The following is a 23901-nucleotide window of genomic DNA, read 5'->3' as shown; positions in this document are numbered from 1 at the left end:
AGGAAGGTCTTTGACCTTACCTTCTCTCCGCATTCTTTCCCATGATCAGTTCCTCACTGTCAGATTTCCAACTATCACCACTTTGATAACTCCCACCGAACTTGATCCAACCACCACCAAGCTACTTCTGCTTGAATGTCTTACCATCACTCCAAACTCACCACATCCCAAATGAATGCATTCTCTTCTTTAAGTCAACCTCTTAACCATTTCCCAAACACACATGTTGAAACCAGAGTTATTTTTTTCAGTTCTTGGACTGACTCCTTGAGTCCATGAGGAAGGATTTCTTCTAAACACTCCTGGCCTCTTGCCACACCTCTCCTCTCCTGGCTGAATCTTCTTGGCCTCTTCTTCCTTTCCTTCTTTTGGGAACCCCCTGCCCACAGGTTCTGCTGCTCTGTGTTGTAAGTTTTACAGGAACAGGCTCTGCCCTTTGGCAGGGCTGGGGGATGTCGTATTCAAAGGAATGTTAGGATCTGATGATGTGGCAAAGAACATAAGAAAAAGGAGATCCAGTGAAGACTGTGGGGAGCGAAACATCACATACAAGTTGAGGCCCTGACGGGACTAGCACTTGAGGCATTTCAAACACTTTTCAAGTTGGCCATGTTGAACGCCGAGTACTTTGTTCATAGGCAAGTGTTTTTATAAACCTGATTTTACATGTTTATTTATTTATTTATTTAGAGAGAGAGAGAGCAAGCACAAGTCGGGGAGGGGCAAAGAGAGAGAATCCCAAGCAGGCTCCACACTGTCAGCACAGAGCCAGACACAGGGCTCAAACTCACAAACCATGAGATCATGACCTGAGCCGAAATCAAGAGTTGGGACACTTAACCAACTGAGCCACCCAGGGGCCCCATAAACCCGATTTTATAGACAAAGCAGGGATGAATGAATACCTTAATGAAATGCCAGTCACATGGTTCAGCAAAGGCACTGCCCTTGTGCAAGCACTATGGTTTATGAATATAAGAGCTAAGGTGTGGGTACTGACCTTGGCCTTAGCACAGACCTACTGCCTTCCCTTATGGGACATCTGCAAAGCCTAAGCAGCAGAAAAGACCCTAGCAAGCAGGCCCTGCTGAGGCATAGATTTGACTACAGGAAGTCTTTCCCTACACACACCTTTTAGATATTGGGGCAAAACAAGTATTTGGTCCTTTACTGTTTTTTAGCTAGTTTGACAGGCCAGCTTTCCTTAGCTAAGGAACACAAACATGTGTAAGCTCCAAACTTTATTGGTAGTCCCAGCCCAGCAGGCAACATGAAAAGGCTGTCCCCAGTTGCATCTGAACTAGACTCAAGGCCAAAGGACAAAACCAGAACAACTCATGTGGTGTTTTTCTACTTGGTTTAAGGGTCACTCCCCACTTGCTGGCCTGTATGTCAATAATTCTGGCTATGGTTTTATAGTTCTGACACTTACAATGCAGCTACAATCTTAAAAAGGTGGTGGATTTTATTTATAACAAAAATGCCCTTATTAGAAATAAAATATGTCATCTTTCTAGACTTGAAGCAGAAAAACACTCAATGAAATTACCGTAGCCACAAAGGTTAAGAAGGAAATGAGAAAAGCCTGCGCCTGAAACACTGTCTTAAGGAATCACATATGCTCAGGAAGTCCAGAAAGAAACAGAACTTTGGAAACCTGCTACATCAGATTAGAAGCAGTACAAGAATGAAAACAAAAGAAAAGAGAGATTTTCTTAAAAGAAAGTTCCTATCTTGGGAAACAACTGAGAGATAAATCTCTAGGGCACAGCCCTGCAAGCTCATTCCTTCTCCACTCTCTGTAGCCTAGCAAGGAGCTGGCTTTCTCTCTAACAATAAAATGTGAGAAACGCACTGAGCCTTCTGGAAAGGAGTAGGGGAACCTAGAAAAAAAATGCCAAAAGAGAAGCGTCTGAAAGAAATGCTACTCCCCACCTGACACATCCAGAAGTTGAAGACAGTTATCTTGAAGAGCAGAGGTCTCAATTCTTACTGGGTCCGTGAGGCAGCAAACTTTAGAAAAATAGCAGCTTCAAGTTAAAAAAAAAAAAAACCAACAGGAAGAAAGAAACCACCAAGAGTGATTTTCAACTGAAACTCGTGGGGTAAAGGACCACCTTCCTGCCCCTCAATCCACAGGAGGCAAGTGTCCTGACCAACTCCACAGAAGGCAGTGGACACACAGGACTGCTCACAGCAGGGCTGGGTATGCTTGTCATAAGAGCCCACCCTCAATGCAGCCTGGGGATGCCAGAAACACAGAACCCAAAGGAGAAATGGTATTAAGAAACTTGGATGTGCTGGATAAAAAAGAAAGGCATCTCAAAGACCTGGTTGGGGCTGCCACACCATCTTAAGTATGTTGATGATGAAGGCCACATCATCTTAAATGCCACTAGGTAGACAAGACACAGGTAGATGTGCCCAGGATACAATGAACACGGGCCACAGTTAACCTCATAATGGCTGATTCTCCCAACTGAGTTTAGACTCAGAAGTTGGAGACTGAATAACTGGTACACAATTAATGGAGTCCCAGGGAAACTGAATCAAGACCTTTTCAGCCCATTTACCTTCCTTCACGTATCACTGAGTATCAAGATCTTTTGGCAGGTTTCTAGGGACAAAATCTGTTATGAGCTGGAGAGTGGTCTTTTCTAAATTTAAATTTGGCGGATGTGGCACAATACTGTGATAATTTTGTATGTCCTGTTAACGATTTAGATTCTTTTTGTTGTTGCTTTAAAACTTTTAAGAGACCTGGCATTGAACTTTGGCAGCACAGAATTAGAAGGCAGGAGAATTTGGTTCTCACACTGTTATGTTCTCCAACAGCTCCATCAGTATTAAATAAGTGGGCAGCTGGTCTCCACCTGCCTACCATTACTCCGTTTCTGTTGATTCTGAGCCCAAATTCAGAAAGAGTGTTATTTATTGGGTCTCCTCCTAAAATCACGCCTGCCCTTACTTTCATCATGTAGGCTTATTGCTGAGGATAGTCAAAGCAACTATAAGATATGAACTAAATAAAGCCTTCTCCTGTGCATGTGTGTGGTGTGTGTAGGACAGAAGGCAGAAAGGTGAACTAATGGCCACGGTCTAAAAATTGGCCAAGTCTCCATAGTCCAAAGTTATGTTAACAAACATAAAGGTAGAAAACAGGGGCACCTGGCTGGCTTAGCCGATGGAGCATGCCACTCTTGAATTCAGGGTTCTAAGTTCAAGCCCCACATTAGGTATAGAGATTACTTAAAAATAAAACCTTTAGGGGCACCTGGGTGGCTCAGTCAGTTAAGCAGCTCTTGATTTTGGCTCAGGTGGTGATCTCACGGTCTGTGAGTTTGAGCTGCTCAGCAAGGAGCCTGCTTGGGATTCTCAATCTCTCCCTCTCTCTCTCTGCTCCTCCTCGGCTTGCGCGCACGTGCTCTCTTTCTCTGAAAAATATACTTTGAAAAAATAATAAATAAATAAAACCTTAAAAAAACGTAGAGAACAAAACTGGGACCTGGTACACTTTGAAAATAAGAGTAAAACCTGATGTCTGGTCAGTAGCACATGGTTAAATTTACTCTCATCCTGTAAAGGCAGAAATGGACATGTGCCTTCACCAGCCAGACAGGTGATGAATGGACTTTCCCAAAGACGTCTGGTGGAAACAAGCTCCCTAAACCAAAGATCTGCCTTCCAACATTCCAGGCGTGCAACACCTGTATATTTGGCAGGAGAGTCAGTTAAAAATATGTATATTTAAGTTGATGACAGTTATGGTTTATTTTCACTCTAATTCAGTGACTCCCTCCAAGAAAAAATGTTATCACCCTTCCTCAACCAGCCACACCGTCCCCTCTCCATATATGAGACTACGCACCAAGAATACACCCAGTTCTCATCTCCTGACCCTGCACTGCTTCAACAGACTCCTTGGTAACCCACCGCACCCCAAGTTCCTTAGCGACATGTTCAAGGCCCTTACGACTAGTTTCTCTCATGACCTATGTACACCTGGACCCAGCCACGCATCCTCCGTCACCACCCCCACACTGGCTGTGCTCTCTCGTGTCCACGGATCGCTCAAGACTTTCAATGGCTGTCTCTGCCCTCGCGATCGGGAGCACCAGTTCTTCGCCCTTCACGTACCTCAGACAAGTACTGGGCAGCAACCATGTGCCACGCACCATCCTAGACAGAAAAGTAAGACAGAACGAGTCAGGCAAGGCCCGTCCCGGCGGCCCCGCTAGCAAGCACGGCCCACTGCCAGGCCACCACCTCCCCGCGCACTGCGGCCCGCGAACTCCGGCCTGGCCCTCCCTCCCGCTTGAGGGCGCCCGCGCCCGCGCCGGCTCCGAGAGGCAGTTCCCGCCCGAGACGGCTCTGTCCTCTCGTACGGCAGGGGCAAGCGCTGGAGAGAGAGACAAGGACCACAAGCAGGGCGGGTCTTCGTGCTGCATGCTGCGGGCCTTCGACCCGACCGCTCCCACAACGCGGTCTCCCCGCGGGATCCACACACCTGGCCTCCACTTCCGGCTCTTCCACTGGCGGCTTCACGGTAAGGACCCCCGGCAGGGCTGCCCGGCCGAACGCCCGAAGGACCCCGCTTGGGCCGCACAGGCTAGCTGTCGCGGTGCCTGGTGGCCGGGCGCCGCGGTGGAAGACCAGGTGCATCTAGACTTGAACTCCATCCGGGCTGGGGCGCGAACTGCCCAGAATCTGGGATGGGCTTAAGCCTGGGTACAAAGGACAGGAGTCGCGCGGCTGCAGGCCTAGAGAAGGGGGGGTGGGGGCAGCGAGGAGAGGGGCGGTGTCAAGAAATGGGGCTGAGTGCCTGGGCGATTGGAGAACTGGGCCTCGGGTGTCGGGGTGAGGGTAGAGAATGGGGAGCTGAGACAGAGCTGGGGAAGGGCTGCAGGTCCCCGCTTTGCCTAGGAGGACGAGGGGCTTTGCCGCCGCCCTCCCGGAATCGGAGGAATGGGTGCCTTCGGTGTGGCGGCGAATGCCTAGGCAACCTCCCAAATTAATGATTCTCTGATGGAGTGACTTTTAAGTTGAACAAATTTCTTGACCTGTCAACATTTGTTGTAAACCAAGGGCCATGACAGTCATTACTTAGTTGGTATTAGGAGAGGAAACACATCCTTCCCTAGAGAGCCCCTAGCATCTTGGCCTTGGTATAGCTGGATGAGGTTCATTCATTCATTATTTCACCAAATACTTTTGAGAGCCAGCTATGTGCTAGGCACTCTGCATAGGTACTGAGAATAAAACCATGAGCAAAACAGATCCCTGCTTTAATGCAGCTGGCCTAAAGGGTGAAGACATAACTGAAGAAAAGGTCCAAGAAGATGTAATAGGGGAAGTGAGCTAAGATCTAGTGGGTGAGGGGCCCAGGGTGGCTCAGGTCATGATCTCAGAGTTGGTGTGATCTGATCGAGCTTGCATTGTGCTCTGCGCTGACAATGAAGAGTGTGCTTGGGATTCTCTCTCTCTCCTCTCTGCCCCTCCCTCCCCCTTAAAAAAAAATCAAAAAACAAAAAATATTAAAAGAAAAGATCTAGTGGGTGAATAGGAGGTAACCAGAGGAAACACATTTTGGACTGTGAAAAGGTCTCAGGCAAAAGCTTAAGGCGGGGACTGATATGATTAGATTTGTATTTTTAGTTCACTGGCTGCTGTGTGGAGAACAGATTGTAGAGGCTGGCAGGAGGAGAAATTGAGAGGCCATCGAGGAGGCTGTTGCAGAAGTCTGGGGAGGGTTGATGATGTCTTGGACTGGGTGGTGGCCCTTGAGGAGAGGATTGTATGGATTTGAGATCTATTGCTTAGGCAAAATTGCCAGAACTTGGTGATAACATGGATTTGGAGGGGGTGGGAGGTGAGGTGTCAAGGTTGTTTCTCCCTAGATATATGGTGAAGATTCCACTTGTTTTTGGGTTACTCACAACCTGAGATGCAAGGGAGAGTGGGTTGGCTGATCTTGCACTGGTTAGGCTGGACTTCGTTTTGTGGTTTAAGTAAGCAAGCACTGCCTTTAACGTGATCATCAGGCTACTTTCAGCCTAAGGGAAATGAGGGTGTTGTCCAGACTGTCCCTGTGTGTGTTCATGGAAGCCTTCTCCATATTTGTTGGCAAATTTAGGAGCTCCACCAGATAATCTTTTGAGACCTAGTCTTTAGTCCTGAAGAGATGATCAGTTTCTCACATGTGAATAAAATTTCACAGTTGAGAGAGACCTCAAATTCTCTTAGTCTGGTTTATAAAATACTTTTATATTCTTTATATCATGTCCACAATTATTTTTTTTTAATTTTTAATGTTTATTTTTGAGAGAGAGAGCATAAGTGGGGAAGAGGGAGACACAGAATCTGAAGCCGACTCCAGGCTCTGAGCTGTCCGCACAGAGCCCGACGTAGGACTCGAACTCATGAAGTGCGAGATCATGACTTGAGCCAAAGTCGGACACTTAACTGACTTAGCTACCCAGGTGCCCTGTCCACAATTATTTGTTGGGCTCTTACACCATGCTAGACACTAGAAATACAAAGATGGATAGAATAAGACTATATAGGTTCATTTAGTCAATAAAACTGACCTTTGTCCCAGGCAGTGTTTCCGCTGCTACAGATACAAAATGGTTACAACTAGTCCTTGACCTTGGAGTTGCTTGTTCACAAGCTTTGCCCTGAGGACAACCGAGTGTGTTAGAGAATTTGATTTGGGGGGCGCCTGGGTGGCTCAGTCGGCTAAGCGTCCGACTTCGGCTCAGGTCATGATCTCACAGTTCGTGAGTTCGAGCCCCACGTTGGGCTCTGTGCTGACAGCTCAGAGCCTGGAGCCTGCTTCACATTCTGTGTCTCCCTCTCTCTCTGCCTCTTCCCTGCTCATGCTGTGTCTCTCTCTGTCTCAAAAATAAATAAACATTAAAAAAAAAAATAAAAAAAAAAAGAATTTGATTTGGGCAGGGGAGGTCCTGACCTATCTGTAAGATTAGATAAGAGATGGTAGGTATCCAGTAGACTTTTTGGGGGGATGTCCTGGGAACATCCCAATTCTTGTCCATCCAATTTTCCAATTCTAGAATCGATGGGAGAGCACTATGGGATAGAAGGCCTTATGAATGGAAACAGTTATTGTACCTTTGTGGCCAGGCTGTTCAGCAATGTAAATTGTAAATCCTCTAAAACACCAAGAAAAATTAGGAAGGGAAGAGAATATTGCAGAGACAGGTAGAGTTTAAACTTGAATCTCTCCTGAATAGGTAACTTCTTTGTATGTAACTGCCACATGCTTTGGGAGTGTCAGGAATGAGATCCGCTGTTAGCTTGCAAGGCTGCATGGCTCCGGAGGAGGAAGGGTGGGGAGCACAGCACTGAGGGGTCCCTAATCCAGCTTTCTGATGGCAGGAGTGAGATGACCTCGATCTTGAGAAGCCCTCAGGCTCTCCAGCTCACTCTGGCCCTGATCAAGCCTGATGCGGTTGCTCACCCCCTGATTCTGGAGGTAAGAAGGAATCTTAAGCCTCTACTGTATGTCCTGGGCAGTGCTTCTGTTTCCTGTGCCACAGGGCCACTTGTGAAGACTGACAGCACAGTCCTGTGCAAGATGCCGTGGAGGTAAAGCTAGGAGCCATGGACTCTGACCCTGAGAAGACTAAAAATCTACTGGAGAATTGGGGCAGATAAAAAATATAAGGATCCAATAAAGTAAGGAGAAGAACCAAACCTCTAGACAATGTGTGTATATTAGTTTTCTATCGCTATGAAACAAATTACCACAAATTTAGCAGCTTAAAACATTTATTATCTCACAATTCTAGAATTTAGAGGTGCAGGAGATTCAGCTTAGTTTTTCCTCAGGGTCTCACGAGGCCAAAGTCAAGGTATCAGCAGGCCAGGTCCTTATCTAGAGGGTCTAGGGAAGAATCCACATCCAAAGTCATTCAGGTTGTTGGCAGCATTTGGTTCCTATGGTTCTAAGACTGAGGTCCCCATGTCCTTGCTGGCCTTCAGGCAAAGACTGCTCTCAGTTTTTAGAGACCACTCACATTCCTCATCACACAGCTCCCTCCATCTGTAAGACAGGAACAGCGTGTTCAGTGCTTCAAATGCTTTAAACCTGACTTCCTCATTAGTGCCTGGCCAGATAAAACTCAGCTTTCAAAGAGCTCATGTGATTAATTGGGCTCATCTGGATAATCTTTTTGATTCAACTAATAGCAACCTTAATATCCCTTTTGCCATGTAATGTAACATAATTATGTTGCATGGTATTCAGAGCCCTGTAGAGTAGGGTGCGGAATCTTGGTGGGACTGGGGGAGGGTCATCGTAGGGTCCTGCCGAGGATAGTTTGATAAGTAGTTGCTGCGCAGCACTGCTGGGAAAGCTCACCGTGGTGCGGAGAAAGACCAGAGCAGTCAGGAATGGTGGCCTGCAAGTGCGGGGCCCTGGCCAGCAGGAAGGAAGGGTAGACTTTGGTCAGTTCACAGGAGGGCAGGTGTTCCACAGAGGGAGATGCTGAGGCAGGAACGCTGGTGGTGAATCCGAGGGCCACAAGCAGGCTGGGGTGACAGGACGAGAGAATTGGAAGAGGTGGAGGGCAAGGAAAGTACAGCCTTGAGCACTGGCCTAAAGTAGTTATACCTCGGGGCACCTGGGTGGCGCAGTCGGTTAAGCGTCCGACTTCAGCCAGGTCACGATCTCGCGGTCCGTGAGTTCGAGCCCCGCGTCGGGCTCTGGGCTGATGGCTCAGAGCCTGGAGCCTGTTTCCGATTCTGTGTCTCCCTCTCTCTCTGCCCCTCCCCCGTTCATGCTCTGTCTCTCTCTGTCCCAAAAATAAATAAACGTTGAAAAAAAAAAATTAAAGTAGTTATACCTCATTCCATGAGTAAAGTTCTGACCAGAGTGGGACATATAAATTATGGTGTTTTTAATCTGTCACGTGTGATGGTTTGGAGAGAGTGGGACAAACTCAAGGCAGGACCACTATCAAGAGATTTGTATGATGATCCGAGAGGTGGGTTGTGTGGGCTTCAGCTGAAGGGAGGGGCCGAGATGGCACCAGAGGCTCATGTTCTAGCCGTGTGACTGAAGGTCTTTACCTCACCCCACCTTCTTTCTCTACTGACCCAACACAGGACAGACCATCAAGTCCTGGGCTCTGATGGGTTCTTTTGGTCAGCCTGGATTTCCTTTTCACTCAAATGGTCACTTTGACTGATTTTTTAAAAATGTTTATTTTTGGGGCGCCTGGGTGGCGCAGTCGGTTAAGCGTCCGACTTCAGCCAGGTCACGATCTCGCGGTCCGTGAGTTCGAGCCCCGCGTCAGGCTCTGGGCTGATGGCTCAGAGCCTGGAGCCTGTTTCCGATTCTGTGTCTCCCTCTCTCTCTGCCCCTCCCCTGTTCATGCTCTGTCTCTCTCTGTCCCAAAAATAAATAAACGTTAAAAAAAAAAAAAAGTTTATTTTTGAAAGAGAGAAAGAGAGTGCACGTATGCCCATGCGCACGCGCAGGAGAGGGGTAGAGAGAGAGGGGAACAGAGGATCTGAAGCCGGCTCTGTGCCCACAGCAGACAGCCCGATGTGGGGCTTGAACCTGTGATCCATGAGATCATATCCTGAGCCAAAGTCAGGTGCTTACCCGACTAAGCCACCTAGGCAGCCCATCCTTTTGACTTATTTGTATCTTTTTTTGTTTTGTTTTGAGAGAAAGAAGGGGTGCAAGTGAGTGAGGGGCAGAGAAACAAAGGGGGGCAGAGAGACAGAGGGAGGGTGGGAGGGAGAGAGACACAGAGAGACAGAGAATTCCATGAAGGGCAGAGAGAGAAAGAGAGAAAGCCGGGGCTCACTCGAAGTGTGGCTGTAGCTCACCTGAAGTGGGGCTCAAGCTCATCTGATGTGGGACTTGAACTCATGAACCGTGAGATCATGACCTGAGCTGAAGTCAGACATTTAACCAACTGAGCCACCCAGGCACCCCATCCCTTTGACTGATTTTTATCTTTGACGTGGTGTTTATCCAGGCTGTTCATCAGCAGATTCTGAGCAACAAGTTCCTTATTGTACGAATGAGAGAACTTCTGTGGAGAAAAGAAGATTGCCAGAAGTTTTACCAAGAACACGAAGGTAGGATCAGCAGTCCTCTGAATGGGAGGCTTCTCTGTCCCACGAGGTGTGCAAGGACACATAATGGCAGGCTGTCTCTGACCTACCAACTGTAAAGTTATAGCCATTTTCTAAAGTCTGGCTTTATACACAAACTTTTCATGATTGTCAATCTTTTAAAAATTTTTTCTAGGAGGGTTCTACTTCGTAGCCCAACCGGAAATTTAGTTTTATGTCCTGATGATATCAGTAGGTATAGGGGATGTTTACTCTGTCGGACATTGTCCTCATGCTCATGGTTTCTCTGAATTTTCCCCACAGCCCTATGAGGTAGGTACTGTTAGGTCTCCAGCACATGGATTAGGAACCTGAGCTGGGGAAATTAATGACTTACCTGAAACTGCACAGGCTGTAAGTGGCAGAGCCTGTGTTCAGACCCAGGTATATCAGACTCTTTGTTCCTTTTTTTCCAAAATGGTTCTTATTATTCCAAGTAAGGAGACCTAAGTACAAAAAGTGCTCTTGGGCACCAGTGTCTGGATGAAGTTACTCTCTCTCTTTGCAGGTCGTTTTTTCTATCAGCGGCTGGTGGAGTTCATGGCCAGGTACTTCTAATTTTGGTTTGGGCATCTTTATCCACCAAGATTTATCTCTGTTGCTCCTAAACTTGTTAATTTCATGTGACGCTCTTTGAAGTTGTAATCGGTGTTAAATGTCTGAAGAAACATGGGCTTGGAGCCATGATTAAGCCAACACTGACCTGGTGGCCACCTGCCATGGTGCTTATTGGTCCTGTGGCTATAGAAGAGTATTGTTGAATGCTACTTAACAACTCTGCTGACCTCTGTGGCCTTTTGTATGTACACAGCAGGGGCCTTCCATCACCTCCTGTTTGAAGCAGTGTTGGTACTGAGCTAGAAAGGCAGGGTAACTCTCAGGGTGGAATGTCCCTTTATTTGTGCCCTGCTCACAGTTTGCCCTCCTAGACCACATAGCCGGATTCCTGACACCTGCTCCTTTTGTACACAGTGGGCCAATCCGAGCCTACATCCTTGCCCGCAAGGATGCCATCCAGCTTTGGAGGACACTGATGGGACCCACCAGAGTGTTTCAAGCACGTCACGTGGCCCCAGATTCAATTCGTGGAAGTTTTGGCCTCACTGACACCCGCAACACAACCCATGGCTCTGGTGAGTCTGCCTCCCCTGCCCTCGGCCACAGTGAGGGAGGATGATTTGGGGCTGGTGGTCAGGCCCTATGAGGGAGTTGAGAGCCAGGTATCCCGCCATGAACTCTCCTCCCTCCAGGCATTTCTGGCCCTGTGTGGCCGTCTGGGCAAATGTGGCCCCAGGACCGAGGGTCAGCAGGACTAGAGGCTCAGGTTTCTGAATCTGACTCTAACTGCCTCTTACCTCCTTCCTGCACTCCCTATGAGAAACCCTTCTCTTTCTTACCTCCTCTTACAGACTCTGTGGTTTCAGCCAGTAGAGAGATCGCGGCCTTCTTCCCTGACTTCAGTGAACAGCGCTGGTATGAGGAAGAGGAGCCGCAGCTGCGCTGTGGCCCTGTGCGCTATAGTCCAGAGGGAGGCATCCACTGCGCGGCCGGAGCAGGAGACCCGGGACCAGCCTGCCGCAGGCCTGTGGGTCTGTGAAGACTGGTGGAATTGCCCAGGCTTCTCTCGGAGACCTCGTAGGACCGGGGAGGCCTGGGGATCGTGGCGCCATCTCTGCCGGGCACCATGCCTACCTGAGGATCTAGCTCCTCACTGCCACCTCCTCTAGAATCTAGCTGTCTATCTACCTCTTTTCCAGAACGTTGATGGGTGGTTCAGAGGAATAATGGCTCCTCTTTTTTTCCTGAGAACTAGTCATCTTTTTCAAAGAAGAGTTTGCCTAATCGACTTGCCTGAAAAATGCAGTGACTCTATATAAGCAACATTTGGCCTACCTTCTTCAATAAAAGTCAGTCTACTGAATCCTCAAGGCTAGGAGCCCTACTCTAGGTGTTTTCTCTCTCTCCTTCCATGGAGTAATTAAACCTTTCCTGAAGCCAAGTTTCCGGTCTGCGCTAAATGGAGAGAATTGTGTAGAAATCCCCCAGGAGGTTCACACACAGTGTGCAGCTTGTCTAGTGCATAAAGGCACCCAGCGCTGAGTGTGGGCGCGTGGTATAGGGCTGCATCCTGGGGGAAGGAGCACCTTTTATTTGAATAAAGGTGTGTCTGCTAGCAGAGGCATGTTTTTATGATTCACTTTTTTTCTGATTTGCACAAAGCAGTCAAGTTAGCCATGTCTCTGTTGTAGCTGAGGATGACAGTTATCTATTGCTGCATTACAAATCATCTCAAAATTTACTGGCTTAACACGATAATGGTCTATTTTTACGTTCCTCTGGATTGGTTGAGTGGTTCTGCTGGTCTGACTTGAACTCACTCATGTGGCTGCATTTGGCAGATGGGTCAAATATGGTCTTTTATCCTGAGCTTCTTCATAGCATGGTTGTTTCAGGGTTCTAAGAGGTCAGGCCCCCATTCGCAAGCTTCTGCCTATATCATGTTTGCTAATATCCCATTGACCAAAACAAGTCATGTGGCCAAGCCCAGAGGCCATGTGGGAAGAGACCACATGAGGGCACTGATACCGGGAGGTATGAATCATAAGGGGCCATTATTATGACAATCTACCATACTGGGAGTAGTGAGGAACCTTAAATTTATATAGGATTTGTGAAAACAGATATTTGCACAAGCTAACAAAGGAGATGAAGAGATAGCCAGAGAAAGAAGGAAAAAACCAAGGATGTGTGGATCAGGAAAGTCAAGACAAGAGAGTGTTTCTGGAGAATGAAGCAATGTTGAATGTTGAGAAGTCCAGGATGAAGCCTTTAAAATACCTCTAAATGTGACAGCACGGAGGTCACTGTGACCTTGGCAACAGCAGCATCTCTGTGGCAATAAGGGGCTTACCTCACCTGGAAGATAATGGGCTAAAGCATTTATGCTGTTGTACTACCTTTGGGCTTAGAGTGACATGCCTAGGAGTCTTACATCTGAATCTAGAAATGTACCTGCCTATGCTCCCATCTTCTCTTCTCTTCCTGTTACAACACAGGAAAGGGCCCTGCCTCCCATTAAGTCAGCCCTTCCACATGCTCTGAATCCCATCTTGCTCTTTTGGTTTTCTAGTCTCTAGTACACTTTTACCTCTCTCTACTGAGTCCGTTTTAGTGTCTCCCACTTTTCAAAATCTTTCTAACCTCACTTTCCCCTTCAGCTACCTGTGTTTCTTCCTCTCTGGACAAAGAACCCACATTAGTTGTCTATGCTAACAGGCTCATCCCCCTTGTCTCAGCAGCCCACTCCAGTGTGGCTTACACACTAACCTACTGGAAGAGACTGGTTTCTTCATGCCTTTGTCACTGTTGCCCAGCACAGTGCCAGACATAGGAGTCATTGCTTTATTAATAGAACTAGGCTATTCATACTCTGGCTTTTGACATGACTTAGGATTCCTCCATCTCTGAAGTCTTTAAATCCTACTTTTTTTTTTAAGTTTATTTATTTATTTTGAAGGGGGGGGTAGGGCAAAGAGAAAGAGGGAGAGAGAGAGAATCCCAAGCAGGCTCTACTCTGTCAGCACAGAGCCCTGTGTGAGGCTTGAACTCATGAACTGCTAGATCATGAGCTGAAACCAAGAGTTGGATGCTTAACTGACAGCCACCCAGGCACCCCTAAATCCTACTTTTATTTTTTTTTTAATTTTTATGTTTATTTACTTATTTTGAGAGAGAGAGAGAGCACAAGCAGGTGAGGGGCAGAGAGAGAGGGGGAAAGAGAATCCCAACAGGCTCTGCACTGAGTGCAGAGCCTGACGTGGGTCTCAATCTTGAGAACTATGAGATCGTGACCTGAGCTGAAATCAAGAGCTGGTCGCTTAACCGACTGAGCCACCCAGTTACCCTTAAATCCTACTTTTAAATCATAGTCTTCTGTATCCCTCTGTCACGTCTTCTAAATCTAGACCATTCACTAGTCCACTCTCCTAGGTAACTTTTTCATATATTCTCTCTCCAAATCTCCAACAACCTCTTCCTTCTTTTTCACTGTCTAGCTGTTGACCCTGCTTCCTCTTTCAGGAAGATAACAGAAACAGTCAAGAGAGAAATTCCTCAGACTCCCAAGACCTCACTGAGTACCTACTTGCATCTGTGCTCACATACTCTGCTTCCTTCCTGTTAGGATGGGCAATGGACAAACCTTCTAAGCTCCTATCTAAAGCTTTCCCAAATTTGTACAGGAGATCTTATTGCCTCCTACCTTTTCAAGTAATTATTTCCTATGCTTCCTGCACCATCAAGAAATAGATCTTACAAACATGCTATAGTTTCTCTCATTAATAAATTAAACAAACAATTCTTTTTCCTTTCTTGTTTCTTTTTTTTCTTTACATCCAAGTTAGTTGGCATACAGTGCAATAATGATTTCATGAGTAGAATCCAGTGATTCATCCCCTGCATATGACACTCAGTGTCATATGTGTTGGGACACTCATCCCAACAGGTGTCCTTAATGTCCCTTGCCCATTTAGCCCCCCCCCCACCCACAACCCCTCCAGCAACGCTCAGTTTGTTCTCTTGTATTTAAGAGTCTCTTATGTTTTTTCCCCTCCGTTTTTAGATTATTTTAAAAGCAAACCTTTCTTAATACCACATCTCCTTCATGCCACTGTCTCATGTCTCTGCTCATCTCTATAGCAAAACTCTCAACAGAGTAACCTACAACAGCAATGACCAGTGACTTCAGTCTAGACAAAATGGTATAGACCCATTTATCTCTGCTCCTCCCTGCTGAGTACAACTATAAACCTGAAAATATGCAAGAAACAATCAAGGAGAACTCTAGAAGGTTGCCTGAAGGATAAATGGTTTGAGACTTCTGGACTGGAGGAACAACACAGCAACAGGGCATCTTAGGTCTCCCCACACAACAGAACAAGGTGGTCCAGATGAGGCATTTCCCAAACTCTAACCCAGCGCTAGATGACAGCCCATCTGGCCTATTCTTTCCCATGACTAAACAGACTAAATAGAAAGTCCAGCTGAAAACTCCAGGCAAACTGACAAAGGAGATTGATTAGGAGTGCCAGCTATCAATAAGCAGCCAGGGGAAGCACTCTACTTCCTAGCCAAGTCTGAGGCTACCCTCCCTCATGGAAAGATACCAAGGTGGTGGCGTAGCACCCACAAGAGAGACCAAAACAAATGCCCCAAGTCCAAGTTCTGTGACCAACGTTAGATGTCAAAGTTAAAGGTATAGTTGCAAGATCCAAATCAATCCTATGTCTGAGTTCAGTGTCCAGGACAAGTTGAGTTTCAAACCAATATTCCAGTCTAATTCCAAGCTCCCCTAATCTAGGTCTAGAATTCTGGTTCAGATCAATATTCCAGATCTAAAGTCATATCCTGATGTAGGTCTGATGTCCAAGTCTGAGGTCTTGATATGAGATCAAAGTCTTAGGTTAGAAGTTGAAGCTCAAGTAACAAGGTCCAAGGCCTGGGTCCATCACCAAGGACTAAGTCTAAGGATAGGTCCAACATCACAGACAAACAGAGTTCCACAATTGAGATTTGATGTTCAAGTCCAAGGTTCCAATTCTATGTCCAAAGACCAGTTTGAGATCTAAGGGCCAAGTCCAAGATCCAGCCCCAAGTCTGAGGTTCCAGGTTCAAGGCCCAGGTCCAGAGTTTGAGAACAAAGTCCCTAAGTCTATTCCAACATTCAGGTCAAGGTCCAGGTCCAAGATCCATGTCCATTTCCAAAGGCCAAGTGTAACATAAGTATCCAAGATCAAATGCAGATCCACATCCTAAGTTCAGGTCCAAAGGGCAGATCCATGTTTAGAACATTCAATGTCCAAGATACAGTTCTAATATCAAAGTCCAAGTCCATGTCCAAGGACCAGGTTTAATGTCAGGACTAACTTACAAGCCAATTCCATATCCAACGTCTACAACAAGGTTCAGGAGCAGGCCAGTGTTTAGTTCCAAACACTATATCCTAGATCTGGATCCAAGTCGAGGTCCATGGTCCAAGTCCAATATCTATGTTCATATTTGAGGCTCAGGTCCAATGTCAGCATTTAATGTTAAATCTAGGTCCAGGTTTACAGTCCAGATTCAAGACACCTGTTCAAGGTTGAGGTACATTCAACCACTTCCAAAGTCCAGGTTCAGGTCAAGACACAAAGTCTGGATCCAAAGTCAGGTCCAGTACAGAGGTTCAATGACCAAGTCCAGGGTCCAATTCTAGGTCCACTTCCCAGGTCTAAGGTGAGTCCAAAATCCAGATTAAATCCATGTCTGAAGTCCAGTTTGAATATCTAGTACAAGGTTGAGTTCCAGTTCCAAGATCCAGATTGAAGTTCTAGTTCCAAGAACATGTATAATCCATTCTAAGTTATAGGATAGGGGGCCAGAAATGAGGTTCAGCTTTAAGGTCTGATATTCACATTTGAGATCTACATCCAGGACTGAAGCCTAAGAACTAAATCCAGGTCTGAGGTCCAGGATCATTGCCAAAATTCACTGGTGAGATCCAAAATCTTGTTCTAGATTCAGGTCCAGGTCAAAGATCCAAATGTAGGTACAATTTCTATATTTCAGGTAAGATCCATTATCCAAGGAAATGCAAGATTTGAGATCCAAGTCCAAGATCTGGGTAGAGATTCAATTGCCAGATATGAGGTCAAGTACAAGGAATATAGGTCACTACCAGGTTTAAATTTCAGATCTGAGGTCCAAGATACAGTTCCAAGTAACAAGTCCTGGTCCATGTCTAATGACAAAGTATAGTGCCAAAAGTATATGTTCCAGGGGCACCTGGATGGCTCAGTTGGTTGAGTGTCCAAGTCTTGGTTTTGGCTCAGGTCATGATCTCCCAGTTGGTAAGATTGAGACCTGCATTGGGTGCCACACTAACCCCATGGAGCCTGCCTGGAATTCTTTCTTTCTTCCTCTCTCTCTGCCCCTCCCCTGCTCATTCTCTCTCTCTCTCTCTGTCTCTGTCTCTCTCTCTCTCTCAAAAAATAAATAAATTTTAAACAAACATTTTTTTTAATTAAAAAAAAAAAAAACAACCAGTATATGTTCTAGGTAAAATCAAAGCTTTAGGTCTAAGTCCAACATCCAAAACCAGGTCCAGATTTAGATCCAAAGATTAGTCCACGTTCATATACAAATTCTGGTCCAAGGTCCAGGTCCAAGGTGCATTTACATCATCCAGATCATGGTCCTAAGTCCAAGATACAGATTGAAATCTGAGTCCCAGCTCCAAGCGTGTGTCAGATCCTTGACCAAGGTCCAGATCTAATGTCAGTTCCTAAACACTGAACAAATCCAGGTCTGTGGTTGAGTTCCAAGGTTCAGGTTCAAAGTTCATGTTCATGTCCAGCTCCGATGACCAAATAAAAAAATCCAGGTTCAGGTCCAAATTCCAGTTAAAGGTTATATCCAAGAGGGGTGCCTGGGTGGCTCAGTCGGTTAAGCCTCCAACTTTGGCTCAGGTCATGGTCTCACAATTCTTGAGTTCAAGCCCCATGTTGGGCTCTGCACTGGCAATGTGGAGCCTGCTTGGGATTCACTCCCTCTCTGCCCCTCTCCCACTTGTGCTTCCTCTCTCTCTGTCTCTCTCAGTAAATAAATAATGATTTTTTTAAAGGTTATATCCAAAAAACTTGGAAAATCTAGGTCCAAGTTTCAGGTCCAATGTTCATATGCATATCTTAAGTTCATGTCTAAGATCCAGATCCAATGTATAAGTCTAATGTCAGGTATAAGTTACAGGCCCCATCTAGGTCTAAGTTTCAAGCTCAATGTCCAGGAGAAGGTCAAAGTTCAGGATGGACATCCAGGTCTAAATCCTTGGCCCAAGGTCACATCCACATCCAGGTCTGAAGTCTAGGCTGGGGTCAGATCCAGGGTCCAGGTATAAAGTTCAAGCCCTCTGTTAGAAGTTCAGATTCAGGGGTGCCTGGTGGCTCAGTTGGTTGAGTCTGACTTCAGCTCAGGTCATGATTTTGAAGTTCATGGGTTCGAGCCCCATGTCAGGCTCTGTGCTGACAGCTTGGAGCCTGGATCCTGCTTTGGATTCTGTATCTCCCCCTCTCTCTGCTCCTCCACTGCTCATGCTCTCTCTCTCTCTCACTCTCTCTCTCTCTCTCTCTCTCTCTCTCTCTCTCAAAAATAAACATTAAAAAAATAGTAAAAATAATAAATTCAGATTTATAAGCAAATACAATGCCTAAGGTTAGATTCAAAGTCCAGAACTGTTCAGATACATAGTTCAGATATGAATCTAGTTTCAAGGTCCAAGTCCAAAGACCATGACAATGTCCAAGGCCAAGGACCAGGTTGAGATTCAGGTGTGATTTAAGTCCTAGGTCAGGGTCAGAGATCAAGATTTGGAATCAAAATTTAAGGCTCAGGAACAAGGTCCAAAGTCTACTTCCAAGATCCAGGTGCAGGTCCCATGGTCCATGTCTACATGAAAGCGTAGGTCCAATGTCCACAACCAAGGTTAGGTCCAGGCCCACATCCAAAGTTGAGGTACAAGGTGCATGTCCAATTTTAAGGGGGGAGGTTGAAGATAAACCAATAAGTTCCAAGGCACAGTTCCAAAACCCAGAGCCAATTCCAAAGAGTAGGCCTAATGTCAAATCTAATTTCAATGTCAAATTTAGGTCCAGGCCCAAATCCAAGCACTGGGTCCAAGGTCCAAGTCCATATCCAAAATCCAGATCTGATCTCCCAATCAAAGTTTCGATCACTCTTCCAAAGGCCAAGGTCTAGGTCTGAGGTCAGGTTCAATGTTCTGGTCAGGTCGCATCCAGTTCCAAGTACAAATTCAAAGTTCATATACAGAGTTCAGGTCAATGTCCCAAAGATACCACCTCACGCCTGTAATGGGTTGAGTTGTGGCCCTCAAAAATTCATATGTTGAAGTCCTAACTCCAAGTACCTCAGAATGTGACCTCATTTGGAAATAGGGTTGTTGCAGATGTAATTAGTTAAGATGAAGTCATACAGGAGTAGGTGGACTCCTAATTCAGTATGACTGGTGTCCTTATAAAGAGAAGAAATTTGGCACAGACACACATACAGGGGGAACTACCATGTGAACATGAAGACAGATATTGGGGCAATTCGTCTACAAACCAAAGAATGCTAAAGATTGTCAGAAAAACACCAAAAGCCAGAAGAGAAGTATGAAATGCATTTCTCCCTCCCAGCCCTCAGAAGGAATCAACCCTGCCAACATCTTATCTTGAACTTCTAACTTCCAGAACTGTGAGACATAACTTTCTGTTGGTTAAGTGACCCAGTTTGTGGTACTTTGTTACGACAGCCCTACCATATAACACTCACGCTCCAAATCAAGGTCTAAGGTCCAGGTCCGTGACCAAGGTCTAGATATAAACTCAGGTCCAAGATTCTGGGAAAATAAAGGTCAAGAACTGAATTATAAGGTTGGAATCCAGTATCTAAATGTTGTCCAAGGCCCAGGGTCTAAGTCCAGGACAAATTCCAAGGTCTGAGTAGAAGGTTCACATCCACTTACAATTTCTAGCTTACGATTGTTTCCAAGGAACTGGACAAATTCAGGTCCAAGGTGCATGCACAACATACATGTGCAGACCTAAGGTCCATGACCAAGGTCAGGTTTAGATGTACACATGAAGTTAGAGCTCCAGATCGAAGTATAGTTCAAAGGTAAAAGTGAATAAATACATGTAATAAGAGGTAATCTTTTACTTTCACTTTCTTAATGGTGTCTTTTGAAGCACAATAGCTTTAAGTGTTTATTAAATCCATTTTGTCATTTTTTCCCTCTTATTTGTTGTGCTTTTGGTGATCTAGAACTTCATTGCCTAACCTAAGATCATAAAGGCTTGTGCCTATGTTTGATAATTTTAGCTCTTACCTTTAGGTCTTTCATTCATTTTGAGAGCAAATTACATATCTGATAAAGGGCTTGTATCAAAAATATATAAAGATTTCTCAAAACTCAATAATAGGAAAACAAACATCCAATAAAGAATATGAGCAAAATGAAAAGATGTTAAACATCATTACCCATTAGTGAAATATAAAGTAAGACCATGATGAGATAGCACTATACATCTATTAGAATGTCTAAAATTTAAAATATTATCCATTCCAAGTGTTGGTAAGAATGTGGAGGAACTGAAAGTCTCATACTCTGCTGGTATAAAAAAATGGAACAACCACTTTGGAAAAATTTGGTAGTTTCATAGAAAGTCAAACATATACCCATCATAAGACCCAGTCATTCCACTCCTAATGTTTTTACCCAAGATATCTGAAAGCATATGCCCATACAAAGACTGGTACATGAATGTTCACAATATAGCCAAAATTGGAAACAATCAAAACGGGTAAATGAATAAATTGTAATTTATCCACATAATGAAATATTATTCAGCAATAAAAAGAATGAGCTAGGGGCGCCTGGGTGGCTCAGTCAGTTAAGTGTCTGACTTCAGCTCAGGTCATGATCTCATGGTTCATGGGTTCAAGCCCCGTGTCAGGCTCTGTGCTGGCAGCTCAGAGCCTGGAGGCTGCTTCCGATTCCATGTCTCCCTCTCTCTCTGCCCCTCCCCCGCTCACACTCTATCTCTCAAAAATAAATAAATGTAAAAAATAAAAATTAAAAAAAGAGAATGAACTATTGATACATGATGTGGATAATTCTCAAAATAATTATGCTGAGTAAAAGAAGCCATTTTTTCTTTTTTTTTTTAAGTTAATTATCATACAGTATAGTCCTGGCTTCAAGAGTAGAATCCAGTGATTCATCTCTTACATATGACACCCAGTGCTCATCCCAAAAAGTGCTCTCCTTAATGCCTATCACCCATTTAACCCTCGCCCCCCAACCACCTCCACTCTAGCAACCCTCAGTTTATTCTCTGTATTTAAGAGTCTCTTATAGTTTGCCTCCCTCTCTGTTTTTACCTTATCTTTTCTTTCCTTCCCTATGTTCATCTGTTGAGTTTCTCAAATTCCACATATGAGTGAAATCATATATCTATCTTTCTCTAACTGACTTCTTTCACTTAGCATGATACCCTCTAGTTCTATCCACTTTGTTGCAAATGGCAAGATTTCATTCTTTTTCATCACCACGTAGTATTCCATTATATATATATTACATCTTCTTTACCCATTCATCAGTTGATGGACATTTGGGTTCTTTCCATAATTTGGCTATTGTCAATAGTGGTGCTATAAATGTTGGGGTGCACGGGCCCCTTTGAATCAGCATTTTTGTATCCTTTGGGTTAATACCTCAAAATTCATCAAATTGTATACTTTATTTTTAAAAAATTGTTTTATGTTTATTCATTTTTGAAAGACAGAGAGAGACAGAGCACAAGCAGGGGTGGGGCAGAGGAGGGGGTGGGGACACAGAATCTGAAGCAGGCTCCAGGCTCTGAGCTGTCAGCACAGAGCCTGACGTGGGGCTCAAACTCATGAACCGTGAGATCATGACCTGAGCCGCAGTCGGACGCTCAACCGACTGAGCCACACAGGTGTCCCCCAAATTGTATACTTTAAAAGTGTTCAGTTGACTGAATGTCAATTATACCTCAATAAAGCTTTAAAAAAGGAAAACAGAATATCTGTCCAAGTATTTTTTTTAAAGAAAAAAGTTGGGTAAGGGGCGCCTGGGTGGCTCAGTCGGCTGAGTGTCCGACTTTGGCTCAGGCCATTATCTCACAGTTCATGGGTTGGAGCCCCTCGTGGGGCTTTGTGCTGATAGTGCTGAGCATGCTTCGGGTTCTCTATCTTCCTCTCAACCCCTCTCTGCTTGTGCTCTCTCTCTCCCCAAAATAAATAAACATTAAAAAAGTTGGATAAATAATCAGGGTTAAAAACAGTTCATTTTCACCAGTAATGGGTTTTTGGCTTTAGAATGTAAACAGTTTTTAAGCAAATTCATTGTCTAAGATTTACTGGGTTCATGTAAATAGTGAAAGAATGAATCATTGCAGACACTGAGCTAGTAGAAGTCTGGGTACATCAAGAACCTTTTTGTCAAGGTGTGAAGGCTTAAAATAATTGCTGAAACACAAAGATGTTTCTGTGCCCACCACTCCCTCAAACTCTGGGCCCCTAGTGTTAGAGCACACAGACACAAGAATGAGCCTTTGCCAGTTCCCAAATACAATGCATGGGTTTGTAGTGGGGAAAGGGAACTAAAGTGAACTTGTGAGTAGAGCTTCTGAGCCAGTTCAGTGCACCACTGTTGTTGCTCCCACTGCTGACTGCGTAACTGACATGGGTGTTGTACATCCTGTACTGAGAATGCTCCTGTGTGTTCAGGGACTTGCACACATATGTAAGTGATCTCTGGCTGGCTCAACGGAAACAACAGAGAATCCCAGGGGCAGGAGAAACCACAGCTCCAAAGACCTAACATCTGTCAGAGAATTCAGAATGGACAAGGTCAGTGGGACAGAAAGGAAAGAGCCCTGGAATGAGAGCTGGACTTCAAGAACTGGTTCATCTTCCAAAGCTAAGTTTGACAGTGAAAAGAAATCATAATAGATGCTACATGTTGTGCAGTTACTATCTCCCAGACACAGATCTGGCTCCATATGACCATTATGTCCTGTAAGAGAATAACTTCTAAGGCTTAAAAATGATTATTTACAGAAGATGGCAATATGTATTTGTTTTAACCTGAAATCAAGTAAATTCATTTTCTATTTCTGCAACTGGGTACATCTTATTTCAAATCAAATAAAACACTTATGATTAAAACATACCAGATTAATAAAAAATATTTTCAGTATAGATTCAGCTTTAAAACAGGTGGTAACAGAAATCCAGCAAAATGTGGACATTTCAAAAGACAGATACCTCTTCACAGTAGCTATTAGAACATTCAAAAGTTTTCTCACCTATCAGCCTCCCACCACACAAAATCCTCTCCCATAGAATTGGAATCTCTAAGCTCAAACACTCATCTACCCAAAAAATTCTGTCCCATGAATTCATTATCCCACAAATTCTCCCTCGGGCTTATTCTTCTCGGTCACATATGGCCCTAGGGAGCCTGGGCCCTTGAATCATCCAAGGTCAGGGTAAAGAGTGGGACTTGCTTCCCCCTATGAGCAGCTCCGGATGCCTAAGCTGAGCCCAACTTTATCCCAGCTCTCCAAGAGCACCCTGGATTCACCATTCCTGCATTCTAAGGCTCTGAGACCTCCTTAAGATCTATGATCTCCTTAAGACTTATAAATGCCTAAGTCTCATCCCACCTTTCTCTCTTCCTCCCTGGAGAGAGGCTCACCCTAAGGCCCAGCAGAAGCCACATGTGAGGGCTTTAATTCCCATCTCTCACCGCAAGGTCTAGAAAGAGGTATCACTGAGGTCAGGGTATGAAAGGCGCTCTCTCGAGGTGGAAAGTAGGAGCAGAGGCAGGGGAGGTGGGCATGATGATGGAAGCAGCTGCAGGGGCACCTGGGTGGCTCAGTAGGTTGAGCATCTGACTCCTTTTTTTTTAATTAAAAAAATTTTAAAATTTATTTTAGATAGAAAGAGTAGGGGAGAGGCAGAGAAAGAGTAGAGAGGGGCAGAGAGAGAGACAGACAGAGTCTGAAGAAGACTCCAGGCTCTGAGCTGTCAGCACAGAGCCCGACGTGGGGCTCCAACTCATGAACTGCAAGATCGTGACCTGAGCCGAAGTTGGACACTTAACCAACTGAGTCACCCAAGCGC

The 23901-nt window shown here is 45.2% G+C and overlaps 1 protein-coding gene and 1 long non-coding RNA gene across 6 annotated transcripts; one reads left to right on the top strand and one right to left on the bottom strand.

Annotated features, from left to right (window-relative positions):
• Positions 1-817: 817 nt before the first annotated feature.
• Positions 818-4528, bottom strand: LOC124523772 (uncharacterized). The gene is made up of 3 exons (XR_006965094.1): positions 4508-4528; positions 4138-4179; positions 818-2013 (listed from the first exon to the last, which is right to left on the bottom strand). It is a non-coding gene; the product is annotated as an uncharacterized LOC124523772 (long non-coding RNA).
• NME6 (NME/NM23 nucleoside diphosphate kinase 6) lies at positions 4388-12190 on the top strand. 5 transcript variants are annotated; one of them, XM_047095652.1, is made up of 6 exons: positions 4388-4546; positions 7399-7495; positions 10014-10116; positions 10661-10700; positions 11125-11285; positions 11562-12190. In XM_047095652.1, exons 2-6 carry the CDS (start codon positions 7406-7408, stop codon positions 11747-11749), a joined length of 582 nt encoding a protein of 193 aa, XP_046951608.1. In that variant the 5' UTR covers positions 4388-4546; positions 7399-7405; the 3' UTR covers positions 11750-12190. The 5 variants fall into 5 exon arrangements, with proteins under 5 accessions (XP_046951608.1, XP_046951605.1, XP_046951604.1 ...); XM_047095649.1 differs by lacking the exon at positions 4388-4546 and adding an exon at positions 4627-4656; XM_047095648.1 differs by lacking the exon at positions 4388-4546 and adding an exon at positions 4642-4728.
• The last annotated feature ends 11711 nt before the right edge of the window (positions 12191-23901 follow it).

This window comes from Lynx rufus, unplaced genomic scaffold (assembly GCF_022079265.1).
Source record: "Lynx rufus isolate CCGP_SWC_20201006 ecotype Redwood Valley unplaced genomic scaffold, mLynRuf1.p SCAF_4, whole genome shotgun sequence".
NCBI lineage: Eukaryota > Metazoa > Chordata > Mammalia > Carnivora > Felidae > Lynx > Lynx rufus.
The sequence above is the reverse complement of the archived record's forward strand: the minus strand, read 5'-3'. Positions and strand labels throughout refer to the sequence as shown.

Bases quoted from the DNA above. Each gene is read 5' to 3' on its own strand.
- NME6 (XM_047095652.1), top strand. From the start codon at position 7,406: ATGACCTCGATCTTGAGAAGCCCTCAGGCTCTCCAGCTCACTCTGGCC. The intron at 10,117-10,660 runs GTAGGATCAGCA...CTCTCTTTGCAG, and splicing joins GTTTTACCAAGAACACGAAG to GTCGTTTTTTCTATCAGCGG. The intron at 11,286-11,561 runs GTGAGTCTGCCT...CTCCTCTTACAG, and splicing joins CAACACAACCCATGGCTCTG to ACTCTGTGGTTTCAGCCAGT.